General features: G+C 41.7%; 1 protein-coding gene across 2 annotated transcripts in view; it reads left to right on the top strand.

The window, feature by feature from the left end:
• Positions 1-22,508, top strand: part of Ly75 (lymphocyte antigen 75) — a 129,814-nt gene that overhangs the window by 36,526 nt on the left and 70,780 nt on the right. For both annotated transcript variants that reach the window (XM_076568561.1, XM_076568560.1), the window contains exons 14-25: positions 6,144-6,225; positions 8,761-8,829; positions 10,627-10,745; positions 12,322-12,353; positions 13,102-13,277; positions 14,913-14,980; positions 15,247-15,326; positions 15,958-16,097; positions 18,082-18,190; positions 18,864-19,024; positions 19,435-19,564; positions 21,684-21,910. In XM_076568561.1, the coding sequence (XP_076424676.1) occupies positions 6,144-6,225; positions 8,761-8,829; positions 10,627-10,745; positions 12,322-12,353; positions 13,102-13,277; positions 14,913-14,980; positions 15,247-15,326; positions 15,958-16,097; positions 18,082-18,190; positions 18,864-19,024; positions 19,435-19,564; positions 21,684-21,910 (1,393 nt within the window). The remainder of the gene's footprint in view (positions 1-6,143; positions 6,226-8,760; positions 8,830-10,626; positions 10,746-12,321; positions 12,354-13,101; positions 13,278-14,912; positions 14,981-15,246; positions 15,327-15,957; positions 16,098-18,081; positions 18,191-18,863; positions 19,025-19,434; positions 19,565-21,683; positions 21,911-22,508) is intronic.

Genomic DNA, 22,508 nt, shown 5'->3' with positions numbered 1-22,508 from the left:
TGATGTAAAATACAATACCTATGTTTTATAATTATCTATGTGTTGGGCATCTATTGTAGGAGTTCAGGTGTTCTAGACTTCATCATCTTGTATTAGGCCTAAGCCAATTTGGATATACTTATTCTTAGATTCTTTTTGAAAGGAGTCTTGGCTGTTTCCTCAGAGGCTTGAGAGTCGAGTATGGTGATTACAAAATTCAGATCAAATCCTTCTGTGCTTGCAGTCATTTGTTACACAGACATATGTTGAAGCAGCCACAGCACATTCCAGACAGTCTACTTTGGAAGCTTGAAATCCTTGTCCCAGCAGTCTGTCTTTGAGCATTTTGAGCTGTGTTGCAGGCTCACTTGAGGTAGATGTAACAAGGACAGAATTTTGTTCCCATGATCAATTCTATCAGGCTGTCATAGTCACCTGACCTACCACCTGGCCCTGGGGCCATGTAGGGACCGTAGGTGCCATTTCTAAAGATGCAGGTTACTGGAAAATACCTTTTAATGAAAGGTAAGGTTCCTGAGTATCTTAGCCAGTCCTTGTATCTTGAATAATTTGTTTCACCAACAAAGCCCATTTCTGAGGTCTTGCTGATTAACAAACTTCTAAATTTTGCTGATAAACCTGTTTATGACACTGAGCAGAAACCAAAGCCTTTGGTATACCATAGAATCAAAGAGTCCTTGTGGTAGCTGCCTCTGGGGCATGGCCCTTGAAATACACTGCCAATATTAGCTGAAGTTTGGAATTTTAACAAGGCAACCTAATAAAATCATGAGCTTCAAACACACAAGTGTGTGCATGCACACATACACACACAATCACACTATCTAGGTGAAGCATTCTTAGAAAATATTTACAGAACAAACTCACAATTCTTTGCAAGGAGTTACTATGTCCAATTGGAGCAGGAATCCATGGACAAGTGCCGAACAATATATTTGCAGATATTTTAAGGGACCAATTAATAGAAAAATGTCCTAGCCCTGTGTGGTAGAAATAGCCAGTAAGAACATCGGTGGGCAGAGTGGATTACAGGAGAGAAAGCTGTGTGAAAGGTGGCTGCTTTTATTGATTTGGTCCCTTCTAGCACTATTGAACACCCTCCTTAAAAACTGATAGGAGTTCATATGTAAAACTGGAAAGTACATAAAAAAGTAAAGAAGAAAATGAAAACGGTTTCGAAAATTACTTATAGGCAACATTTTGTGGAAATAGTTTCCATTTTCTTCCATTCCTATACACATTTTCATAAAACTATCCGAAGAAAAAACTATTTTAAAAAAATTTTCTGTCTACAAAAGTAATGCATATTGAAAATGGAAAAGATGGAAGTATAGAAAAAAAACTCCATAATACCTTCACCCATGGGAACGCTATTTTATTTGTACATGAATGCCAGCAAGCCAGCAAAAAGCCATATATGTATAATTCTATCCAATTAATAAATGCTTCATCATAAAGCAATTGTTTGCTTGGGCTGTGCTTAGAAAAAGAGCATTACTTTAAAACCAAGATTGCCGCAATAGTTTAATGGAAAGGAGGAAGCAGAGTCATTTATACTAGAAAATTATTATTAAGTTCACCCCTAAATGTGTTGCTTTTATTACTTCTCGGCAAGAAGCCTACTGTCCACCACCAGTCTGTACCACAGGCCATGGAGTTAAGACTGGAGACTGCTGTTTCTCACAGTCCAGCTTCTAGATCTCTGCTTGTATTTCAGTAAAAAAGGATTCATGATACACCGACTCATTAAGGCTCTTAGATCATTGCAACTCTTAATGGCATCCCAATGGGAAACCATTGTGGAGCAAAAACAGTCCTCGGATTAGAGAAGAAAGCCTTGTTCACAGCCATTGCTGCTCTGTACACTCCCTCCTGGGAAGAGAAATGAGTGGCTTGAGATAGAAATCTAGGCTTTGCAGACTAAGAGCCCTCATTAAATAGTATTTATCCGGGCTCGTGCCTGAGATACTGTTTTCCTTAGAAACCAAGTGCAGCAGGATATTGGACTGAAAATCAGAATTTTAACACACTTCCACTTACTAACCTCTTGTGTGGTGTCTCCTAATAGCCTTACCATATGCTTAGCGCGTGGAGTAGAAGTCGTTTAGAAAGGATATGGGAAGGTTTTGTTTTGATCTGGCTCCCCAGTTATGGTCAGGAGCATTTTTTTCCCCTCCAGCCTTCTTGAATTCTGCACTAGAGGTATGCAGTGAATGATGTGCTTTCTGGCTTATTCTTCCCTTATCTGTCAGCAGCTAAGGAAGGTCAACTTCAGAACAAGAAATTATTTTCTCCTCTAACCCCCCCACCCCAGAACACACACACACACCATGAGCACCTATTATTCTCTGTATTTATGACACTCTAGGGAATCCCTTGAAATGATGCTGTACTAAATTCAGGGTTGAAATGGAGTTCGTTCTCAGAAAGGAGTGATGATTAGAGATACTTCGGACAAAGGAGCAACCCTTTCTATAAGAAACCGCCCTCTGAGCTTCAGCACAGCACTCAGGAATGAACTAGAGAAGTTTGTCATTAGGAGGACAGGGAGCCGCTGCCTAAGAGGACATGGGTGAGAGTCCCCAGGAGCCTAGGAAGGATGGGCAGAGCTCTGCAGAGGCTGGGGGTGTGGGGCAGCTGCTTGAGTCTAGGCGATAGGTGATTGTCTGTCTTTCTTCCCAAATGAGTAACAAACTAAATTTTTCACTTACTAAATAAGATAAAAGATTACTAAATAAGATAAATATTCTAAAGCTTAAGTAGGGAATTTCCCATGCCCAAGTATGTAAGAAGCAAAGACTTGGAAGAAATCATTGTATCACCATATGAGTTTGAGGAAAGAGACTTAACTCACCCTGTCTTAGCAACCTGGCTCAAGGATGCCCTATGTATAGAAACTGTCTCGATCTCATGGTTTAGAGAATCGTGATACAGTAGGAGGCCTGTGAGAAAGCTCTGTCAGCTGAATAGAAAGCTGGAAACTGCAATTTCCTTATAGCTGCTCAATTTGAACTGGAATTAATTGTCTCTACTGGGTTTATCTGGTCTACAAAATTGGTGACTGTTCTCTCCAAATAGAACAACCTAACAATGAAAATATAAGAGGGGAGAATTCTCATATTCTCCAGGTCCGACAAGTTGAAGTTGAGCAGGTAAGAAAATACTGACTGATACTAAACTATTGGAGAATGTTGAAGAAAAGGAAAGCGTGTGTTTGTTTTTGCTGTTCAGTTTTGTTTCATGACAAGGCCTGGCTGTGTAGCTCAGGCTGAACTGGAACAGACTAAATAACCCACACTGGCTTCACACCAGCCATCCTTCTGCTTCTGCGTCTAAGTGCTGGGCTTATAGATGTGTGTTGCCATGGCCACACGCAGTGACTTTATTAAAGTGTAAGAGGGTGGTATAAAGTCAGGTTTGTGCTCTAGGTTACTAAAACATTGTATAAAGATATCCATGCTTGCCAGGTGGTGGTGGCGGTGGCACACACGTTTAATCCCAGCACTTGAGTGTCAGAAGCAGATGGCTCTCTGTGAGTTCGAGGCCAGCCTGGTCTAAGTGAGTTCCAGGACAGCTAGAGCTGTTACACATAGAAACCCTGTCTCGAAAAACAAACAAACAAAAAGATATACAGGCTTATATTTCTCAATAACTTTATAGCTGTCCATTCTATATATTCTGTATTTTCTACAAAGCTAAACAGTACAGACTATTTTTGCATTTAAATCCTTCCTCTTCTGAAATAATTATATATATACATATGTATATATACATATATATATATATAATCTACGCATGCACATGTATACTGTGCTTATACCACTGATAGCATGTTCCAACATGAAGTTAAATTAAAGGGATAGAATTTGGTTACTTATTAAAGGTGAAAAGTCTAGTGAATTTTAGGGAATGTTTTCAGTTGGAACTGGAGTCAGAGGGAGGTTTGCGGCTGGATCACTTGTCACACATGTAGGCCTGCTAATGTGGAAGTTTGTTTGAGGGAAGGATATCACTTACATGTGTGTTCCTGCCTTCCCGTTTGTATCTATTCATCCGTGAGGCACCTAGCTGCATTCCACTGAAACATGGTATGCGCTTGGATTTGGGGCTCCAAAGAAATATTATCTATCTTTTGAAGACTGTCTTTTTCCTCCGGCCTCAAACAGTATTTGCACCCTGCAGTCCACTGTGACCTCTCCATGTGCTGGAGTTTTATAATGCTTAAATGTTGTGTACCTCATTTGGTAGCTCCCATGGGTTCATATGTATCATATTTTTGTAGTGATACTTCCCTGGCTGTGTTATAGTCTGTTTGACAGAAGACATTAGGTCTCACGCTTCTCTGTGACATCATTATATCCAGCTCAGTGCTTTTACATAGAAATGTAAGACTGATAGTCTTAAATATGATCATTGAAGTGATTATTTCATTAACTTGTCCTGACATTTTCTTTGCTACCTGAATAAACCTAGCCAAAAAAATGAAACAAAAACAAAAACTTGACTACTTGCTCACTTTAAAATTAATGGACAGTAGGAATTAGAGTATTTTAAGTTTTTCCTTAATAAAATTTTAATCAAATAGCCTATTTTGCTTTATAAAGCAAAGAAATTTGATAATGCTATAAAGGGGTATGTGTGTGTGTGTGTGTGTGTGTGTGTGTGTTGGAACCTAGGGCCTCGTACTTGCTAGGCAAGTGATCTACCTTTGGGCAACATCCTTAACCCCCAGACAAGCACTGTTTTTAAAACGCAGTTGTTGGGGCTGGGAATGTGGGTCATCTTGTAAAGTACCTACACAAAGCCCCGAGTTCAAGTGCCAACACCTTATGAAACATGGTGTCTAATGCCTGCAATCCCAGCACTTAGGAGGTGGAGACAGAGGATGAGAAATTCAAGGTCAATCTTGACTGTATATAAAGAGTTCAAGGTCACCCTGGCCCACATGACACCCCCTCCGCCATCTCAAAGGAAGACAAGTAGCTGGAGAGGTAGCCCATGGTTTAGAGCACTCGTGTTCTTATAAGAGGACCTGGCTTTGGTTTCCAGCACCCACATCATGACTCACAACATTCATAATTCCAGTTCCAGGGGAACCAATGTCCTCTCTTGACCAGGCACACACCTGGTGCACATACAGACATGCAGGCAAAGCATTCATGGGCATAAATAAGTCTAGAAAAAGGAGACCAAGGCAAACTGCCATTATTGTCATTGACTCTGTCTGAAAATATTGCCTAATATGAACTATTGCAGTAAAAACTTAATAATCACATTTTCCGTTTAAAAGCCCACAGCAGAGTAGATTCTGCCTTTTTTTTATTTAGAATATTATTTTTTTAATTTTATTTTACAATACTATTCAGTTCTACATAACAGCCACAGATTCCCTTGTTCTCCCCCTTCCTGCCCCCCTCCCCTTCTCCCCACCCCACCCCCTATTCCCACCACCTCCAGATCAAGGCCACCCCTGAGGACTGAGATCGACCTGATAGACTCAGTCCAGGCAGGTCCAGTCCCCTCCTCCCAGATTGAGCCAAGCGTCCCTGTATAAGTCCCAGGTTTCAAACAGCTAACTCATGCAACGAGCCCAGGACCCGGTACCACTGCCTAGATGCCTCCCAAACAGATCAAGCCAATCAACTGTCTCACCTATTCAGAGGGCCTGATCCAGTTGGGGGCCCCTCAGCCTTTGGTTCATAATTCATGTGTTTCCATTTGTTTGGCTATTTGTCCCTGTGCTTTATCTAACCTTGGTTTCAACAATTCTCGTTCATATAAACCCTCCTCTTTCTCACTAATTAGACTCCCAGCGCTCCACCCGGGGCCTAGCCGTGGATGTCTGCATCTAGATTCCTCAGTACTTGGATGGGGTTTCTGGCACAACTATTAGGGTGTTTTGGACACAGAAAATAACTTAAAATTTAGTTTTACACATGTGGTGCCTTTTCTATGGTTGCTCCAGGCTAAAGGCTTGATTTCATTTCTTTCTTTGTATCGCTTGAGGTTGTCTCTTCTGTTGGTGCCAGATCTCCTGAACACACATACATGTCTCTGTCACCTTAAACATGTGAATGCTAAATATTTTTAGCAAGTATTGTCCTCTACTTCTAATACTGCCTCCTTTTCTTCTTTTAACACAGTGGGCGGCGTTGGTTATGGATAGGTCTCAATAAAAGAAGCCCCGATTTACAAGGGTCCTGGCAGTGGAGCGATCGTACACCAGTAAGTTCAAACTTTCATGGTGGGCAATACATGGAAGGAATGTTTGCTTCAAAAGCAAGGAAGTCGGTTGTTTGAAACAGCCACTTCTAAAGTTTGTATGGAACTGTGGAAGAGCCTGACTAGCCAAAGCGGTCTGCAGAAGAAGGACAACTCTGGGGATACAATTCTACCAAACTCGGGGGTTTCTGTAGTGTAGTGGTCATCACACTCACCTAACACAATTCTACCAAACTCTATCATGTGCTCTGAGGAGCCTACAGTGATCAAAATGCCATGCTGGTATCAATAGGAAAGAAGAGAAAACAGGAAATAAATTTGTGAGTTGATGGTCACCTGATTATTGACAAAAGTGCCAGGACACATCAGGGAAGGTCAGTCCCTTGGATGAGTGGTGCCAAGAAGACTGTCTACCCACACGCATACCCATATGCACATCACATATGAAAATGAACTCAAAACTCATTGAAGACTTCGATGTGAGAACCCCGAACTATGTAGCTATAAGGAAAAAGGTAGCAGGGAATCTCCATGACAGAGTCTGGATAATGATTTCTGGAATATGAACTCGAAAGTACAAATGACCAAAGGAAAAATAGGCAGACGGGATTCCAGCTAAAAGTTACTGCACAGCCCAGGGGACCCGAGACCCTGTCTCGAAAAGAGAAATACAATCTGTGGTTTCTTGGGTGTTTATATAGATACATCAAATCATGTGTTTACATAGATATGCAAAGGCCTGTGATAGGTGTGAAAATAGAAATGCAGCTGTCTGGAAACGGAGGAGAAAGGGCAGGGTAGGGACCGAGGGGCGGAATTGCCCAGTAGACACCACAGACTGTGTGAAAATGTCCTGGTGTGGCATGGGGCCACACATTGAACACACACAATGAGGAAGTAGAAGGGAGGAAACAGCGTGGTGGTTACCAGGGACTGGGGCAGACTGAAGTAGACAGATGTTTGTCAAAAGATACAAAATTTGAGGAAGATAAGCAATTAAGTTCAAGAGATCTACCGTGCAGTGTGGGACCACAGTTAACAACACGTTGTTCTCACTGCATCCATGGTGACTGTGAAAGGAAATGCAAATGCTAACTAGCTAGACTCCGTTGTTCTCGGTGTGTACGCTTTAAAACATCATAAAGACATAAGCACTTTTACCTCCATTAAAAAGACGGGAAAAATACATCTCCGTCGTTAGAATTATTTACATATTTTGAAATAGACACAGATTTACTTATATGGTTCGGGAAGGAAAAAGCAAAGTAGTCATCTTACTTTTATTTATTTATTTATGTTTCCTTATTATTGTGTGTGTGTCTGGGGTGGGGCAGTGGAGCCCAGTGGATAACTTTCAGGACTCAGTTCTTTCCTTCCACCAGGTGGATTCTGGGAATTGAACTCAGGCCGTCAGCCTTGACAGCAAGGACCTTCACCTGCTGAGCCTTCCCACTGGCTCCATTTAGTTTTACTTTTTTAAAAGCTTGTATGTTTAGTTTCTCTATACAGAGTTTTAAAAAAATTGGAGCTATGCCGGGCGTCGGTGGTACATGCCTTTAATCCTAGCACTCGGGAGGCAGAGCCAGGCGTATCTCTGTGAGTTTGAGGCCAGCCTGGTCTACAGAGCGAGATCCAGGACAGGCACACAGAGAAACTCTGTCTCGAAAAACAAAAAACAAAAAAAAATTGGAGCTTTACAAACATCACAGTAATCTTTGGAGAATACAAATCATTTTCCAAAACTTTCATTTGTACTTACTTTGTGTTTATTTCTATTATCTATTAATAATAGAAAATATCTTTTTATCATCTAAAAACGTTAGTTATATAACAAAGAAAGTATCTGTATTAAGCAAAATAGGTAAACCTAAAAAGGTCCTTAAATAATACTTTCAGTGTTGACCTTCTCTAAAGAGAGGTACATGACACTTCTAAGTGTCCGTTTCCCTGATAGCCATCACTTCCTGTGTGTTACTCCTATCAGTTTTTTCTCTGTTCTTGATAAATGGAAGAGTCCAGGCTTATGTTTTCAAATTGGGGGATATCTGAAATCAATTGATTACACAGCTGACCAAATACACAAATATTGAATATAATTGACCAAAATACTAAAAAGTCACTGGGCGTGGTGACTCATGCCTTTAATCCCAGGACTTGGGAGGCAGAAGTAGGTGGATCTCTGTGAGTTCAAGGCCAGCCTGGTCTTCAGAGAGACCCACGACAGCCAAGGATATACAGAGAAACACTGTCTCAAAACAAAAGCAAACAAACTAAAAAGTTCTTTTCAGCTGTCTTTTCTGACTCAGAGGTGAACACCCTGCTGACCACACTTCTCAAACTGTGAGAGACTTAAGACATTCCGGCAGTTCCTAAGTCCTCTCATGATTTGGCCTCCAGATCTTTCACAAAGTGGCGAATAAAACTGTTTTCTCTCAGTGGCAAGTGACCATGCTTGAATTATTAAAAGCTGCCTAAATTACATGTAAGTAGCAAATATCATATCAGCCTTCCATCCTCAAGGCAGGCTTGTCTTTCCAGGTGTCTACTGTTATCATGGAGCAGGAGTTTCAACAGGATTATGACATCAGAGACTGTGCTGCTATCAAGGTCAGTACCATCCTGGAAGATCAGCATTAAAAATAAAACCCAGGGTCTGAGGTTGGAGCTCAGTGGCTTCATTCCTGCTTAACCTGTGTGAGGCCCTGGGTTCAACCCTCAACACCACACACAAATCTGATGTCATGTATAGTCAGGCAAAATATCCATGGGATACCTTTTGTTCATGGAGTGTGATGCCGGTGCAGCGAAAAGCATGTCTAAACAGTCTAACTTACACACACTTAAACTAAAATTCATGTTCAAGAAAAACAATTATCATTATTATGTAGTAATGTAGTAATAATTCATGATGCTTCAAAAGAGGAGGCTGAAGATAGCCAAGGAAAAAGGAAGTGATCTCTAAGACCTGTCCAGAAAGTGTTGGGACTTGACCTTGGTCTCTAAGGATGGATAGAATTTGTGCAGTTGCAGTAGGATCAGGCTTTCTAATGGGCAATTGCAGGAAGTACAAGAGGAAGTCTGATGACCAGCAGTGAGGAGAACAGGATGTATCCAGAACTTTTATTTGGTTCTACATTAGAAAACAGTACTTGAGGAACGGGGAGATGGCTCAGTAGTTCAGAGCACTGACTGCTCTTCCAGGGGACCTGGGTTTCCATGATGGCTGACAACCACCCTAACTCCAGTTCCAGGGCATCCTCTGCCCTCTTCTGTCCTCCACAGGCAACCAAGCACTCCCGTGGTGTACAAACACATGCAAACAGAACTCTCACATGCATATAATTAACTTTTTTAATTTTAAAAAACAATGTTGGGAAATTAGGTTGCTGTCTGATTCAGATGCTTGAACTCTTGGTGTTTTTGTTTATTTGTTTTGGATAGGCAACAGGATGTTTTTTAAACTGAGAAAGGGCAACATGAACCAAGATTGTGAATGTGAACAGGAAGCCAAGAATGTGAGGAAAATTTATCTTGAGATCTATTTCAAGATACAGCAGTTAGGATTGGAAAATACCACAGACACATTTGGAATCTTGTACAGAATCCATTTGTTTATCCATTTTATAAGTGATGTATCTGGGAGGTACATAATGGCCCTAGAAGATATCAGTGACAGGGCTCTTCACAAGAGCACAGCAGTAGATGGACAATCAAATAAGCTGGGGTACCATTGGGTAAGGGCTCCAATAGGCAAAAGAGAAGGCATGTGCAATGAGGTGGTAATGATGAGAATCAAAATAGTAGCACTGTCATGATGGTGGTATCGAAGAGTTATAGATTCTTTGTGAGCCAGGCACTGAGGTAGGCATGTTGCACACATTATTCCACTTAATATGTATGCAAACTGTGACATAGGTGCCATTACCATAACCATCAAGTTGAGAAAGAAATTTCAACTTAGATGCGTCAGAAGTAACGCTTAAACCCACACATGTCTGGTTCCAGGATATTTCACCACTGTGCTATTTTGCCATGTCCTAGCATAAAAAATAAATAAATAAATAAATAAAATAAAAAAAAAACTTCTGCAACACAGTATAATGAATACATCCAAGGAAAAGTTTTTACTATAATTTTAAAAAGAAATGGGAAAAAGTCAAAAGTTTCATGTCAACAACAACAAAAAAAAGACAACAATTAGCATTTTGGACATAAACACAACTTTATGTTTCCTTTGTCACACTCGCCCAAGCTGTTACTGTTTAAACATTCCATTCCTTCATCTGTTCTTTTTGCAAATATGGTAGGTGCTGGAACTAAAGTAGAGATGGAGGCCCTAGCTTACAGTGTTTGCAAAGAGCTGCAACAGTTCCAGAATATTCTGCCATCCTCTTCCTCCTGCAGGTGTATGAGCATCCTTGGCGAAGAAGCTGGTATTTCTTCGATGACAGAGAATTTGCTTATTTGAAGCCTTTTGCTTGTGATGCAAAGCTTGACTGGGTGTGTCAGATTCCGAAAGGCAAGTGGTATTCCTGCTTTTCTCAGCCTCAACCCTGCAAACGCTGGGCTAGAAGGTGCTCTGGGAAGAATGACGCAAGAATGAGGAAATCAAAATTTGGCAGATTCTTGTGAAATTTAGAAGCAATTTTCAGTCAACTCCAAGATACTAATATTTTTATGCAAATTCAAATTCAAGAAACCAGTTAAAATGACAGTAGAGCCTGCAATGACAGAGAGAGAGAGAGAGAGAGAGAGAGAGAGAGAGAGAGAGAGAGAGAGAGAGAGAGAAAGGGAGGGAGGGAGGGAGGGAGGGAGGGAGGGAGGGAGGGAGGGAGGGAGGAGGGGGGAGATAAGGCATAGTGGTACACACCTGTAGACTCCAGCACTCAGGGGCTGAGACAAGATTGCCAGACTTGGATGTCACCCTGGACTACGTAATGACACCCTGTCTTTGACAAGATTATAAACAAGAAGCCATGTACAGTTTTACTTGTCTTACAACCCTATTGGTGAAAATTATCCAAAATGAAGAGTGCTGTCTCAGAGAGAAACACTAAACACATTTGATGTGTAGGCAGTCTCTTAGGAGGGGCTACTGATGCTTTGGTAGTTCATGACCACATGAATTTCATGACCACAAGAAATGAGGCTCAGTGAATTTACCCTATAATTTCTAAGGTTAAGCGAATTATATATTTATTTGAAATCAGTGTGGCTGCAGCTGATAGGAAAATGATGTGGGAAACCACTGGAGTCCTGTGAGGGCCATTGTCCAGGTGCCTCTTAGGCACAATGGTGTGATCTTCCCGGCCTTTGTGAGTAGAGGCACTCTTACAGAGTGGGAACTGGAAGCTCATGGAGTCAGTCATCTTATCCAGAGCCTTGCAAAGGAGAGGTGTGTGCAGGCGTCTGGATACTGGCCCACCCAGTCCCAAAGCCCAGAATTCTATAGAGCTTGCCATATTTCCTGTTTCCATTCCAGAATCCTGAGTGACTTTCTTATTTTCCTCAGCCTTGTTTAATCTTCTTAAAGGAGTCACTTACTACCCCATTGTATATTTTCTCCAATACCATCTTGGGAACTGGTAAGAATCCACCCCATGCTTACAGACTGGATACTCAGATTCCATTAGAACAGTGCTGAGCCTCGCTGTACATCCCTTGGTGCACTGTGTAATGGCTATAGAATCATCATTTGCTATTTTATTTATAGTTTCTAATTGCTGGCCATATGTTCTTTGTGACTTTCTTAATGCAAAAGACTTTCCCAAAAGACAGCTAGTAAGTCTTTCTTTCTGTTCTTACAATGGGGATCGAACCCATGGCCTTGCACATGCTAGACAAGTGCTTTACCATTGAACTACATACTCAGTGCTAGACCACTAGCAATATTTAATAGGTCTGCCTTTTCAAAAGATCAGCACTAAAGCAAGCGTTAGTATAAACCCTGAAATGTTCCACTCAGAATGCCTAACTCGACATTCCAAAAGGAACAGGCCCCCACAAGGCCTCCTATCACCTTCTGGCTCCATTTCCAGGATGCGTGCTTTGGAGGCCAGCACTAACCATAAGCCTTTGCTCTCTTCCTTACACAGGCAGCACTCCACAAACACCAGACTGGTACAATCCAGGTAAGCTGAGCACCAAAGCTGACCAAAGCTACTTCCACCTCTTTGTGATAATGCATGTAGTTTGTTGTTAATTGCTAGCTTTTTTCTCATATCCTCAAGTGAAATGCCTGCAGGCAGCAGAGGTATGTGGATGGTGTGGGATGAGGTAGCCGAGATGGAGTTTCCTTCTCCGTGGGCGCAGGAAAGTCCAGCCACTGGTTCAGAAGTCTTTGTTGTGTTATGGACAGTGCTTCCTCAGGGCAGACAGCCAGAATCTTAGTGGATTATAGTGTTAAATTAACGGAGATAATGACAATTTTAAAGTAAAGGCTGTGGTTGGTATGGAAATTGAATAAAAAAATTTTCTTAAATAAGAAAGAGAGAAAAAGAAATAAATAAAAGGCTCCTTTTGTCTCACAACTTTGAAGTTTCAGCTGGGGGCCTGCCGTATTTTGGCCTGACAGGATGTCCTGTGTCAGGGAGTAGGTGATGTAATAAGCTGTTCATGGGGGCTGGACAGTGAAAGAGAAAAGGGAGGTACCAGGGTCCCAGTGCCCCTTAGAAGACACACTTCGGTATAACCAGACTTCCTTCTAGGCCTTCCTCTTATTCTTCTACCTGCCAATAGAATCTTGGCCGGGGGGCCAGCAGGCCTCCGAGGGACACTTATCTAAATGGCAATGGTTAGGACATATGATCTGATTTGAACACCTCCGTGCTTAGCCGTACTGTTTGGTCATCACGGTTGTAACTCTGTTTTCTTCTTCAGAGCGCACTGGAATTCATGGGCCCCCAGTCATAATTGAAGGAAGTGAATACTGGTTTGTTGACGATCCCCACTTAAACTACGAAGAAGCCGTCCTGTACTGCGCCAGCAATCACAGCTTTCTCGCCACGATAACATCTTTCACAGAACTGAAAGCCATCAAAAACAAAATAGCAAATGTAATTGAGACGAATGCATTTCTGAGACTTTATTTATTTTTATTTTATGTGTATAAGTGCTTGTCTGTTCCATGTTCAGGCAGTGCCCGGAAGAGGGCATCCCCTAGAAATGTAGGTACAGCTGGTGGTGAGCTCCAGTGTGGGTGCTGGGAATTGAACCCAGATCCTTTAGAAGAGCATCCAGTGCTCATTACCTCTGAGCCATCTCTCCAGCCTGTCAAATGCATTTTCATTTCTTATATTTACATTTATTTCACTGAAATATTTCTGAAGTCTATAAAACCCAAATCTTAGCCATGCATGGTAATATATGTCTGTCATCTCAGCACTTGGAAGGCTGGACAGGAAAATTGTGAAATCGAGGCCATACCTGTCTAAACTATATAGGAAGATAGACAGAGAAAGGGTTGGGGAGGGGGGAAGGGAGGGGGGAAGAATGGAGGGGGATGCTCATACAAAATACGATTTGCTTCGCAGCCTCCAAAAACCATTGGTTCATGCCAGGAAGGCTAAAGAGAATTAAAGGCTTAATTATTAAAATACACATGGCTGATAGTAAATATCAACTTGGTAGATACTTAGCAGTAGAGAATGTAAAAACGAATAATATTTATTCTCTTTTATTTATTTGGTTTATTCTCTCATATATTTCATCCTGACCACAGTTTCCCCTCCCTTCTCTCCTCCCAGTCCCTCCCATCTCCCATCTCTCCATGGAAGAGGAGATCTCCTATCTCCTCTTCCATTTCCCTTGGGAAAAGGACAGGCTTCCCAGGGACATCAACCAAATACGGCATATCAAGTTGCAGTAAGATGAGGCTCCTCCCCTTATAGTAAGGCTGGATGAGGCAACCCAGTAGGAGGAAAGGGGTCCCAAAAGTAGGCAAAAGAGTCAGAGGCAGGCCCTGCTCCCACTGCTAGGTGTCCTACAGATCACCACGCTACACACCCATAAAGTACATGCAGAGGACATACATAGGTCAGACCCATACAGGCTCCTGGATTGTCAGTTCAGTCTCCATGAGCCCCTGTGAGCCCTACTTGTTGAATAATCCTTATTCTTTATCATTTTTTTAATTTATAGTTAATTTTCTGTTTCTACTACTAGAAAATTAAATTAAAAAATAAATGAAATTGCAAAATAGCTTTTGGAAGGGAAACTAGTGTTTTTAAAAATTTATAATTAACCATAGAAGACACTATATGCCCAATTAATACATTGGTCCATGTATATATGGCTATGATTACAGCAATCATTTTCTATATCCAAATAGAACCTATGACTATATAAAATAAGATGGGTTCAGCCGGGCGGTGGTGGCGCACGCCTTTAGTCCCAGCACTCGGGAGGCAGAGCCAGGCGGATCTCTGTGAGTTCGAGGCCAGCCTGGGCTACCAAGTGAGTTCCAGGAAAGGCACAAAGCTACACAGAGAAACCCTGTCTCGAAAAAACCAAAAAAAAAAAAAAAAAGATAGGTTCAATTATTTTTGATGGAAGGTCCTGGTGTATATAATTTTTTGAAACAAAGTAACAGAGTGTTTGGAGATTTTCATGATTCGTGGTTACAATAAAACAGAATATTTAAATCAAAAGTCTCCAGCACATGTCAGGATGGGTATGCGGTTTGTTTTCAGATATCTGGTGAAGAACAGAGGTGGTGGGTGAAGACAAGCTCGGATCCAATGGATCATTACTTCCCGAGGTATGTAACACCTTAGATACCAATTCTGTCAATTTATCACAGAAGAAGCAGTCCTGATTGCCCTGTGCAAATGGATTGCTACTTCTAAATAGTTTTCAACATGAATCAATAAGTTTGAGAAACCAAGTTCCTTTGCATGTTGGTATCAAAAAGTGGTATAAAAATAATGTTAGCATTAAATTGACAATTCAGATAATTTAGAGTAAAGAAACTGGATAGGACATGCAATCACATAGGGAGTTGTCACATCTCTTTCTTTCTTTCAGATCACGATTCTCGTGGCACCGTTTTTCTATACCACTTGGAGATGAATGCTTGTACATGTCAGCCAAGACGTGGCTTCTTGGTAAGGTTTGTTCTGATGCTGCGGTGTTGACCGTGTAATATGTGAACTTCAAATTCAGTGACCGCCTGAATCTGTCTTCTTTTGACTGCATGTTCAGTGGGTTCTTCTTAATTTACCACTGATGACAGTAGTTCAAATTCCAAATAAAAGCCCTTTCCCAAGGTGAGCATTTTGGGCTCTTTTTATCCTCAAGCAATTACTTCAGACGAAGCTCAGCACTTTCAGCACTGGTAAGCAGATAGATGGATTTGCAAGGGTGAGCAGCAGGCTGTGGCTGTGCTGCCTAAATAGACTTCCCTGACAGCTCTCTTCCTGTTTCATGCCATCTTCCTTGGATGGTGTGGTTGCTTTATCAAGTGCGTGTTTTTTACGGGCAATATCACTGTCCTATGACCTCTTGATACAAATACAGTAGAGACAGAAATGAGCAGTAAAGGCTGAGAATATATTGTAAGTATCAGGAACTACTGCTTGGAAGAGCCTTTCTTGGGGCTGAGGGTAGACTTCAGACCATGCCTAGCACCAAAAACCGTATGATTAAAAAAAAAAAGGCGCCCATGTTTCTTAGCAGTTCTTAAAATGCACTGAGTGAAAAATTCTCATCTTCGCAATTCCGGCTCTCCTTTTTCAGACTTGAGTAAACGAGCAGACTGTAACGAAAAGTTGCCGTTCGTCTGTGAAAAATATAACGTGTCTTCATTAGAGAAATACAGTCCAGATTCTGCAGCTAAAGTACAGTGCACCGGGAAATGGATCCCTTTTCGGAACAAGGTAAAAAAAAGAGTTGCCGCCGGGCGGTGGTGGCGCACGCCTTTAGTCCCAGCACTCGGGAGGCAAAGCCAGGCGGATCTCTGTGAGTTCGAGGCCAGCCTGGGCTACCAAGTGAGTCCCAGGAAAGGCGCAAAGCTACACAGAGAAACCCTGTCTTGAAAAACCAAAAAAAAAAAAAAAAAATAGAGAGAGAGAGAGAGAGAGAGAGAGTTGCCACCTTGTTCAAAGGGTGATTGCTTTGATGCTGTTTGGATGGCCTGTGGTAGAAGGGCACCCAATCAGACACCTCTCTGAGATGACCTCTGTCACCAGGAACATGGGCACCAAACTCACCTCTAAATTTAGTGGTGCCTACAGGTCGTTGTAGTCTATTATTTCCAACACCAAGTTGCTTAAGTTGATCTACCAATGGGTCACCATCCTCCGACTAATCACAGCTAATCCCACTCCCTGAGGAAACTGACTCATTTCCCCCTAAGAGAGAAAATCCAAGTAGCATCTCAATCAACTTAGGTCAGAGACCACCCACAAGTGCTACCAAATACTTCTCTTTGATTTTGCCCACCTGAGAGTTCAGGGATGAAGTGGGGTTGGGGAACGGTGAGTTCTGTGCCTGCCTCTTTGGGATGTATACACCACACTGCTGTATTTATCTACAGGATTATTGGGTTGCTAGGAAGAAATGGTCACTGGATGTTAACACATTTTTTCCCTCTCACTTAAAAGAAGTTTAAAGGGGTGCAGGCTAGGCTGATGTAAAAACCCCCACAAGATCACCAGTGGCAGCAAGGTCCTTGTTTCTGCTGTGCGGTCTTCAATGCTGGATTTCTCTGTTGGAGTTCAGCATGGTCCTTCTGGGACCGTTTCTGGACATCAACCAGTGACTCTGTGGCTCAGCTTCATCTAACCACCCAGTCTCTAAGAAGGCTGAAGAAAATTGTAGAATGATTCAGGGAGCACTATTCGAGACAATCTACTCCACCCTAAACTGTTCGTCATCACAGAGAAAGGAAGAGATGTATTTGACAGCCTGTAGCGAAGCTGGGACCATTTTGACCTCTGGAGTAGTTGGGGGAGGGGCAGCCGGCAGCGTCGCTCTCTCTGAGCTATGCTCCCAGCCACATTTTAGATTGAAAGAAAAAAATAATCTTTTCAATTTCGAGAAGAAGCTGGAACTATGTTAATTTGCATAGTGATATAAACTTGAATTAAAATGTCGTACCCAAGCTGGGCAGTGGTGGCGCACGCCTTTAATCCCAGCACTCCCGAGGCAGAGGCAGGCCGATCTCTGTGAGTCTGAGGCCAGCCTGTTATATAGAGTGAGTTCCAGGAAAGCCAGTTCTGTTACACAGAGAAACCCTGTCTCGAAAAACCACAAAATAAATAAATAAATAAATAAATAAATAAATAAATAAATAAATAAATAAATAAAGTTAAAATAGGGTTGGGGATTTAGCTCAGTGGTAGAGCACTTGCCTAGCAAGTGCAAGGCCCTGGATTCGGTCCTCAGCTCCGAAAAAAACAAACAAATAAATAAATAAATAAAAATAAAAAATGTTGTACCCAGAAGAAAAGAGATGTGTTTAACATCAGGGGTGCTGACTAAGAGCCCAGGTTTTGAGGTCAGATGAAATAGAATTGGAATGCCAATTTTACCACCCGGTAATTACTTTGCTTATGGGTCAAGTTGCTTCATTTTGCCGTGCCTCAGTTTCCTCGTTTGTTCTGAGAATTAGATGAGATTATGAGATAACTGAGTACAAAAACTGCAGAGCAAGTCAGAGACACACAGTAATGAGATACTTTTAAAATACACGTAATAGCTTGAAGATTGTTCATCACATGTTTTTATTAAAAGTATCAATTTGAAATCATGTGATAGTGCTTGTTAATTTCCATATCTCACAGACTGCTAGCAATGCTCTATAAAAGGTGAGGGAGGCATTTTCTGTTTGTGTGGTTTTCTTGTGTCCCTTGTTTACAGTGCTTTTTGAAGATCAACTCCGAGCAGCCTGTTACATTTTCTCAAGCAAATAGCACTTGTCTGACCTATGGTGGCACCCTGCCTTCTGTGCTGAGCAAGAGTGAACAAGGTACCAGGGTTTCCCAGGATTGCCGGAAAGCGGGTTTTGTTTGTTTTTGGAATGCTGGGGATCAAACACAGGGCCCCAGCACAGCTGAGCAAGTGCTGCATGCTGAGAACCTTGTTTTAGTATGGGTTGGGAGCCAAGTTAGTTTTAGGAGGCTGTGGGGAATTAAAATAAAATCATATAATTAAACTCTTTTTCCATAGAAAAGGTAAAAGGCTATCTTGATAGATAATCCAAATGCTTTTCTACTGTTTTTGTGTTTTATTTATGTGTGGTATGGTGTGGTGTGTGTGTGTGTGTGTATGTATGTATGTGTGAGTGTGTGGTGTATATATGGTGTGTGTGTGTGTGTGTGTGTGTGTGTGTGTGTGTGTGTGTGTGTGTGTGATCTATGTGTGTATGTGATGTATGTGTGGAGATATGTGTATTTCTGGTGTGTGTGTGGTGTGTATGTGGTGTATATGCAATGTGTGTGTGTGGTGTATATGCGGTGTGTGTGTGTGTGTGTGTGTGTGTGTGTACACATGCACGCGCTCATACGCATGCATGTGAAGATCAGAGAACAACATTCAGGAAAGAACGTGTTCGTCCTTCCCACCATGTGGGTTCTGAAAATCCAACTCAGCTTTCTATCTCTCTGGCCCTAACTGCTTTTCCAAAAATTTCTTTTGAACAGATTTTATTACATCCTTGCTTCCGGAAATGCAAACTAGTTTGTGGATTGGTCTGCGCTGGAGTGCCTACGATAGAATAAACAAGTGGACAGATGGCAGAGACCTGACCTACAGTAATTTTCACCCATTGCTGGTTGGTCGGAGGCTGAGTATACCAGCAAATGTGAGTTATGTTTCAATCATCTATTTAGTGTGGGAAACACTTGAGTCTCCCATAAATCACTAAATCGAGAACAATAGTTCTGGTTGCAGCGCTGGTTACCGCATGGAAAGGTCACAGTCACAACAGAACCCAGTGCTAGTTTTAGAGCTTTATTAGCAGGGAAAAGCGGGGGAGAGAAAGAGAGGAGATGGTGGGAGCCGAGCAGAGAGGGAACAGAGAGAGAGTGGGGATCTGTGTCCGGCTCTTTAAGGCAGGTGCCTAGTCGCCAGTCGCCACTGATGATGTCTTGGCTTCGGTTAATTTGTTGGTATGTAGGGGGAAGAAGAAACACTAATTTAAGATGCAAAATTTTCTTGCAAGGATCTTCAGACTATTAGCCCCATAACTGTACTAATATTTTTTTTTTTTAGTTCTTTGATGAAGAGTCTCACTACCACTGTGCCCTGATTCTCAATCTCAAAAAGTCACCGCTGACTGGGACCTGGAATTTTACTTCCTGCTCCGAACGCCATTCTCTGTCTCTCTGTCAGAAGTACTCAGGTACTAACTGTCCCCGAGATGTCTGCTGTGCTTTACGCCGTTAGATACATGCTGTTAGGGTTCCTTGTTAAAGTCTTACAAGTGAATTCATATATTTGATAGTTATGTAGCTTACATTTTTAGCATAGACAAGTTCATATTGACACAGTGGGGCAGATTATCTCTTATAGACTGTGATTTTTTTCAAGTATTATTACCACAGTTAAATATAAAAATTAAATCTATGGTGGCACATGTTAATAATTATCTAATGAAAGTCATAACTCAATATTCTAGTAAGCTATAGTTGAATGTTCTTTCTACTCAGATACTTCGCAGATTTTAGTTTTTATCTGAGAAAAGTTCGGTACTGTACAAACACTTACTATTATTTTTAACTTACAGAAATTAGAGGAAACACTATGTAAAGCTGTCTGTGTCTTCCCATAGTCAAAATAAGGTAAAATATGTACTTCAAAAGTAGAAACCACCCACGCTGGACGAGGTGGCATACTCCTCTAGTCCCAGCACTTGAGAGGCAGAGGCAAATGAATCTCTGTAAGTTCAAGGCCAGCTTGATTTACATAGTGAGTTCCAGGACAGACAGGGCTACAAAGTAAGAGGGGAAAAAATTAAATAGAAACCACCTGGTTTTTTTAAAATATATTGCATTATTTTTGTTGACCATGATAAGTTTTTAACAAATGTTTAAGTGGAAGTTCTTGCTACATAATGAGAACCTTAAGCACATATTTCATGCAAATCTTTTCTTGTTAAATTAATCTTTGCCCTTTTGTCCCGCCCTCTCTAATGACTTCCTTGTTCAGATAACAACCCTAAGGCGGTAACAGTGACTCTGCAAAGTTTTTCCAGTTGAGAACTTTATAAGGGGACACTTTTTTTTAATGTCACTTTATTCAATCAGCTGATATATCCAGTGGGAAAAAGAAGTTAACTTTTTTTTTTAACATAAAAACAGGTTATAATTTAAAAGTCCAGGGTTATTTTAAACAGTAAAATATTTTCTCTGTAGAAAATAGTATAAATGATAACATTTCCCAATCAGCCCTTTTAAGCCAAATGATAGCTGAATTATACATATAAATATTGATTAGATTCTGGGATACAGAAGAGACCTATCTTCATCTGTTCAGAGAGCTGTGTTTTACTTAAGCTGTGTAAGTGAGATTCCTATTCATCTTTCCTTTCACTGTTTGATTTACGACAGACATTTTTCTATAGGCTCATCCATAATCTAAAAAGATTTTGGCCTCCATAAGGGGACACTTTTAAAAATTAGTTTTATTGGTTCTTTGAGAATTTTATCAACAATGCATTCAGGTTCTGTTCACACCGCGTGCGCACAGGAATTTCTCCCCCTCACTCCTTCCACAGCCATCCTTACCTCCCCTTCCCAAACTCCGCCTCCTTTGTTTTGTTTCTTACTTAGCGCGTGGAGTCCAGGCTGTGCTGCTTCTGTAGTCCTAGCTATGGGACCATCAGCTGGAGCCTGGTCAACCTACCAGGCGCCACACTCTTAAAGAACACTGCCTGTCCTCCACAGACCTCACCAGCTCTCCATAGGCTTCGGTTGCGGCTTGGGAACCACTTCCCAGTCCGTGCTCACAGTGGAGCAGCTTGCTCTTGTGCAGGTCTCCTCCAGGTACCCTAGCCACTGGGCGTTTAGAAGCGCAGCAGGCCTGCCATGTCCCAAAGACACTGTTCCATTCCAGCCCAGCCCAACCTCTGGCTCTTACAATCTTCCTGTCCCCTCTTTAGAGAGGGTCCCTGACCTTTGGAGCAGTGGAGGTGACCAAGATGTTGTAAGGGGAAACTTTTAAATACCTTTCCTGGCAAAGCAGTTAACACAAAGGAGGTGTGATAATCTTAGTGCAGGAGACTTTTATGGGGAGCTTTTCTCTCTCCAAACGAGAACATCCTGATTTTAGGAAGTTGCAAGTCATACATTTTACCCAAGCCATTCAGCAAGATATAGCTTAACCTCTCAACAGAATTCTGAAGTACATAGGCAAGTGATGTCTGAAGTAAACTAAAATGAAATCTGGAAATCTGACAGCCCTCTACGGCGTAGCACAGAGTGTGGGAGGAACTGTCGTTAGATTGTTTTCTTTTACAATAGACACTGAAGATGGACAGCCCTGGGAGACGAACTCGGAAACTGTAAAATATCTAAATAACCTGTACAAAATCATCTCGAAGCCTCTGACTTGGCACGGCGCTCTGAAGGAGTGTCTGAAGGAGAACATGCGGCTGGTGAGCATCACCGACCCGTACCAGCAGGCCTTCCTGTCCGTGCACGCCAGCCTGCGCAACTCCTCCTTCTGGATCGGACTCTCCAGCCAAGATGTAAGTTCTCCATCCCGCCCATCAGCTCCTCTCGTAGACCAAGAGAAAGCGACATTGTAAAGCCTTACTCGGTTAATTCCATGAGTGTCTATTTTTAGGCCAATTAATTTTTGACATAAAGTGCAAGATTGGGGTTTTTAAAAACCTAGTGTGTGTGACTCACTGAGCACTTCTTTTTATTTATCTTCGTTGACTGAGCTAGAATCAGAAGCTGTCAGGTCTCTTCCACCAAAGATGAGGAGGGAAGAGTTTACAACTCCAGTAGGGTTGGCTGTGGAGCAAATGTTGAGAGTTTTCTGTCCCTTTCAGAGTTAGCACAAAGACGTTAAACCATACAGGCAAATAAGAGACCCTGTCCTAGATGAGATAAAAGGCAAAGACTGGCACCTCAGGCTGACCTTAGACTTCACACCCAAACCGTGGCACATGTGTGCCAGTCTGTGCACAGATACACAAACACAGACACATGCACATCACACACACACAAATCACACACACTGACACATGTACATCATACACACACATGCATATATGATTTTAAAATTTAGACTATAATAAATTAAAAGAATGAAAATTAAAACCACTTGTATTAAAATCT

The sequence above is a fragment of the Peromyscus maniculatus genome, chromosome 4 (assembly GCF_049852395.1).
Source record: "Peromyscus maniculatus bairdii isolate BWxNUB_F1_BW_parent chromosome 4, HU_Pman_BW_mat_3.1, whole genome shotgun sequence".
NCBI lineage: Eukaryota > Metazoa > Chordata > Mammalia > Rodentia > Cricetidae > Peromyscus > Peromyscus maniculatus.
The sequence above is the reverse complement of the archived record's forward strand: the minus strand, read 5'-3'. Positions and strand labels throughout refer to the sequence as shown.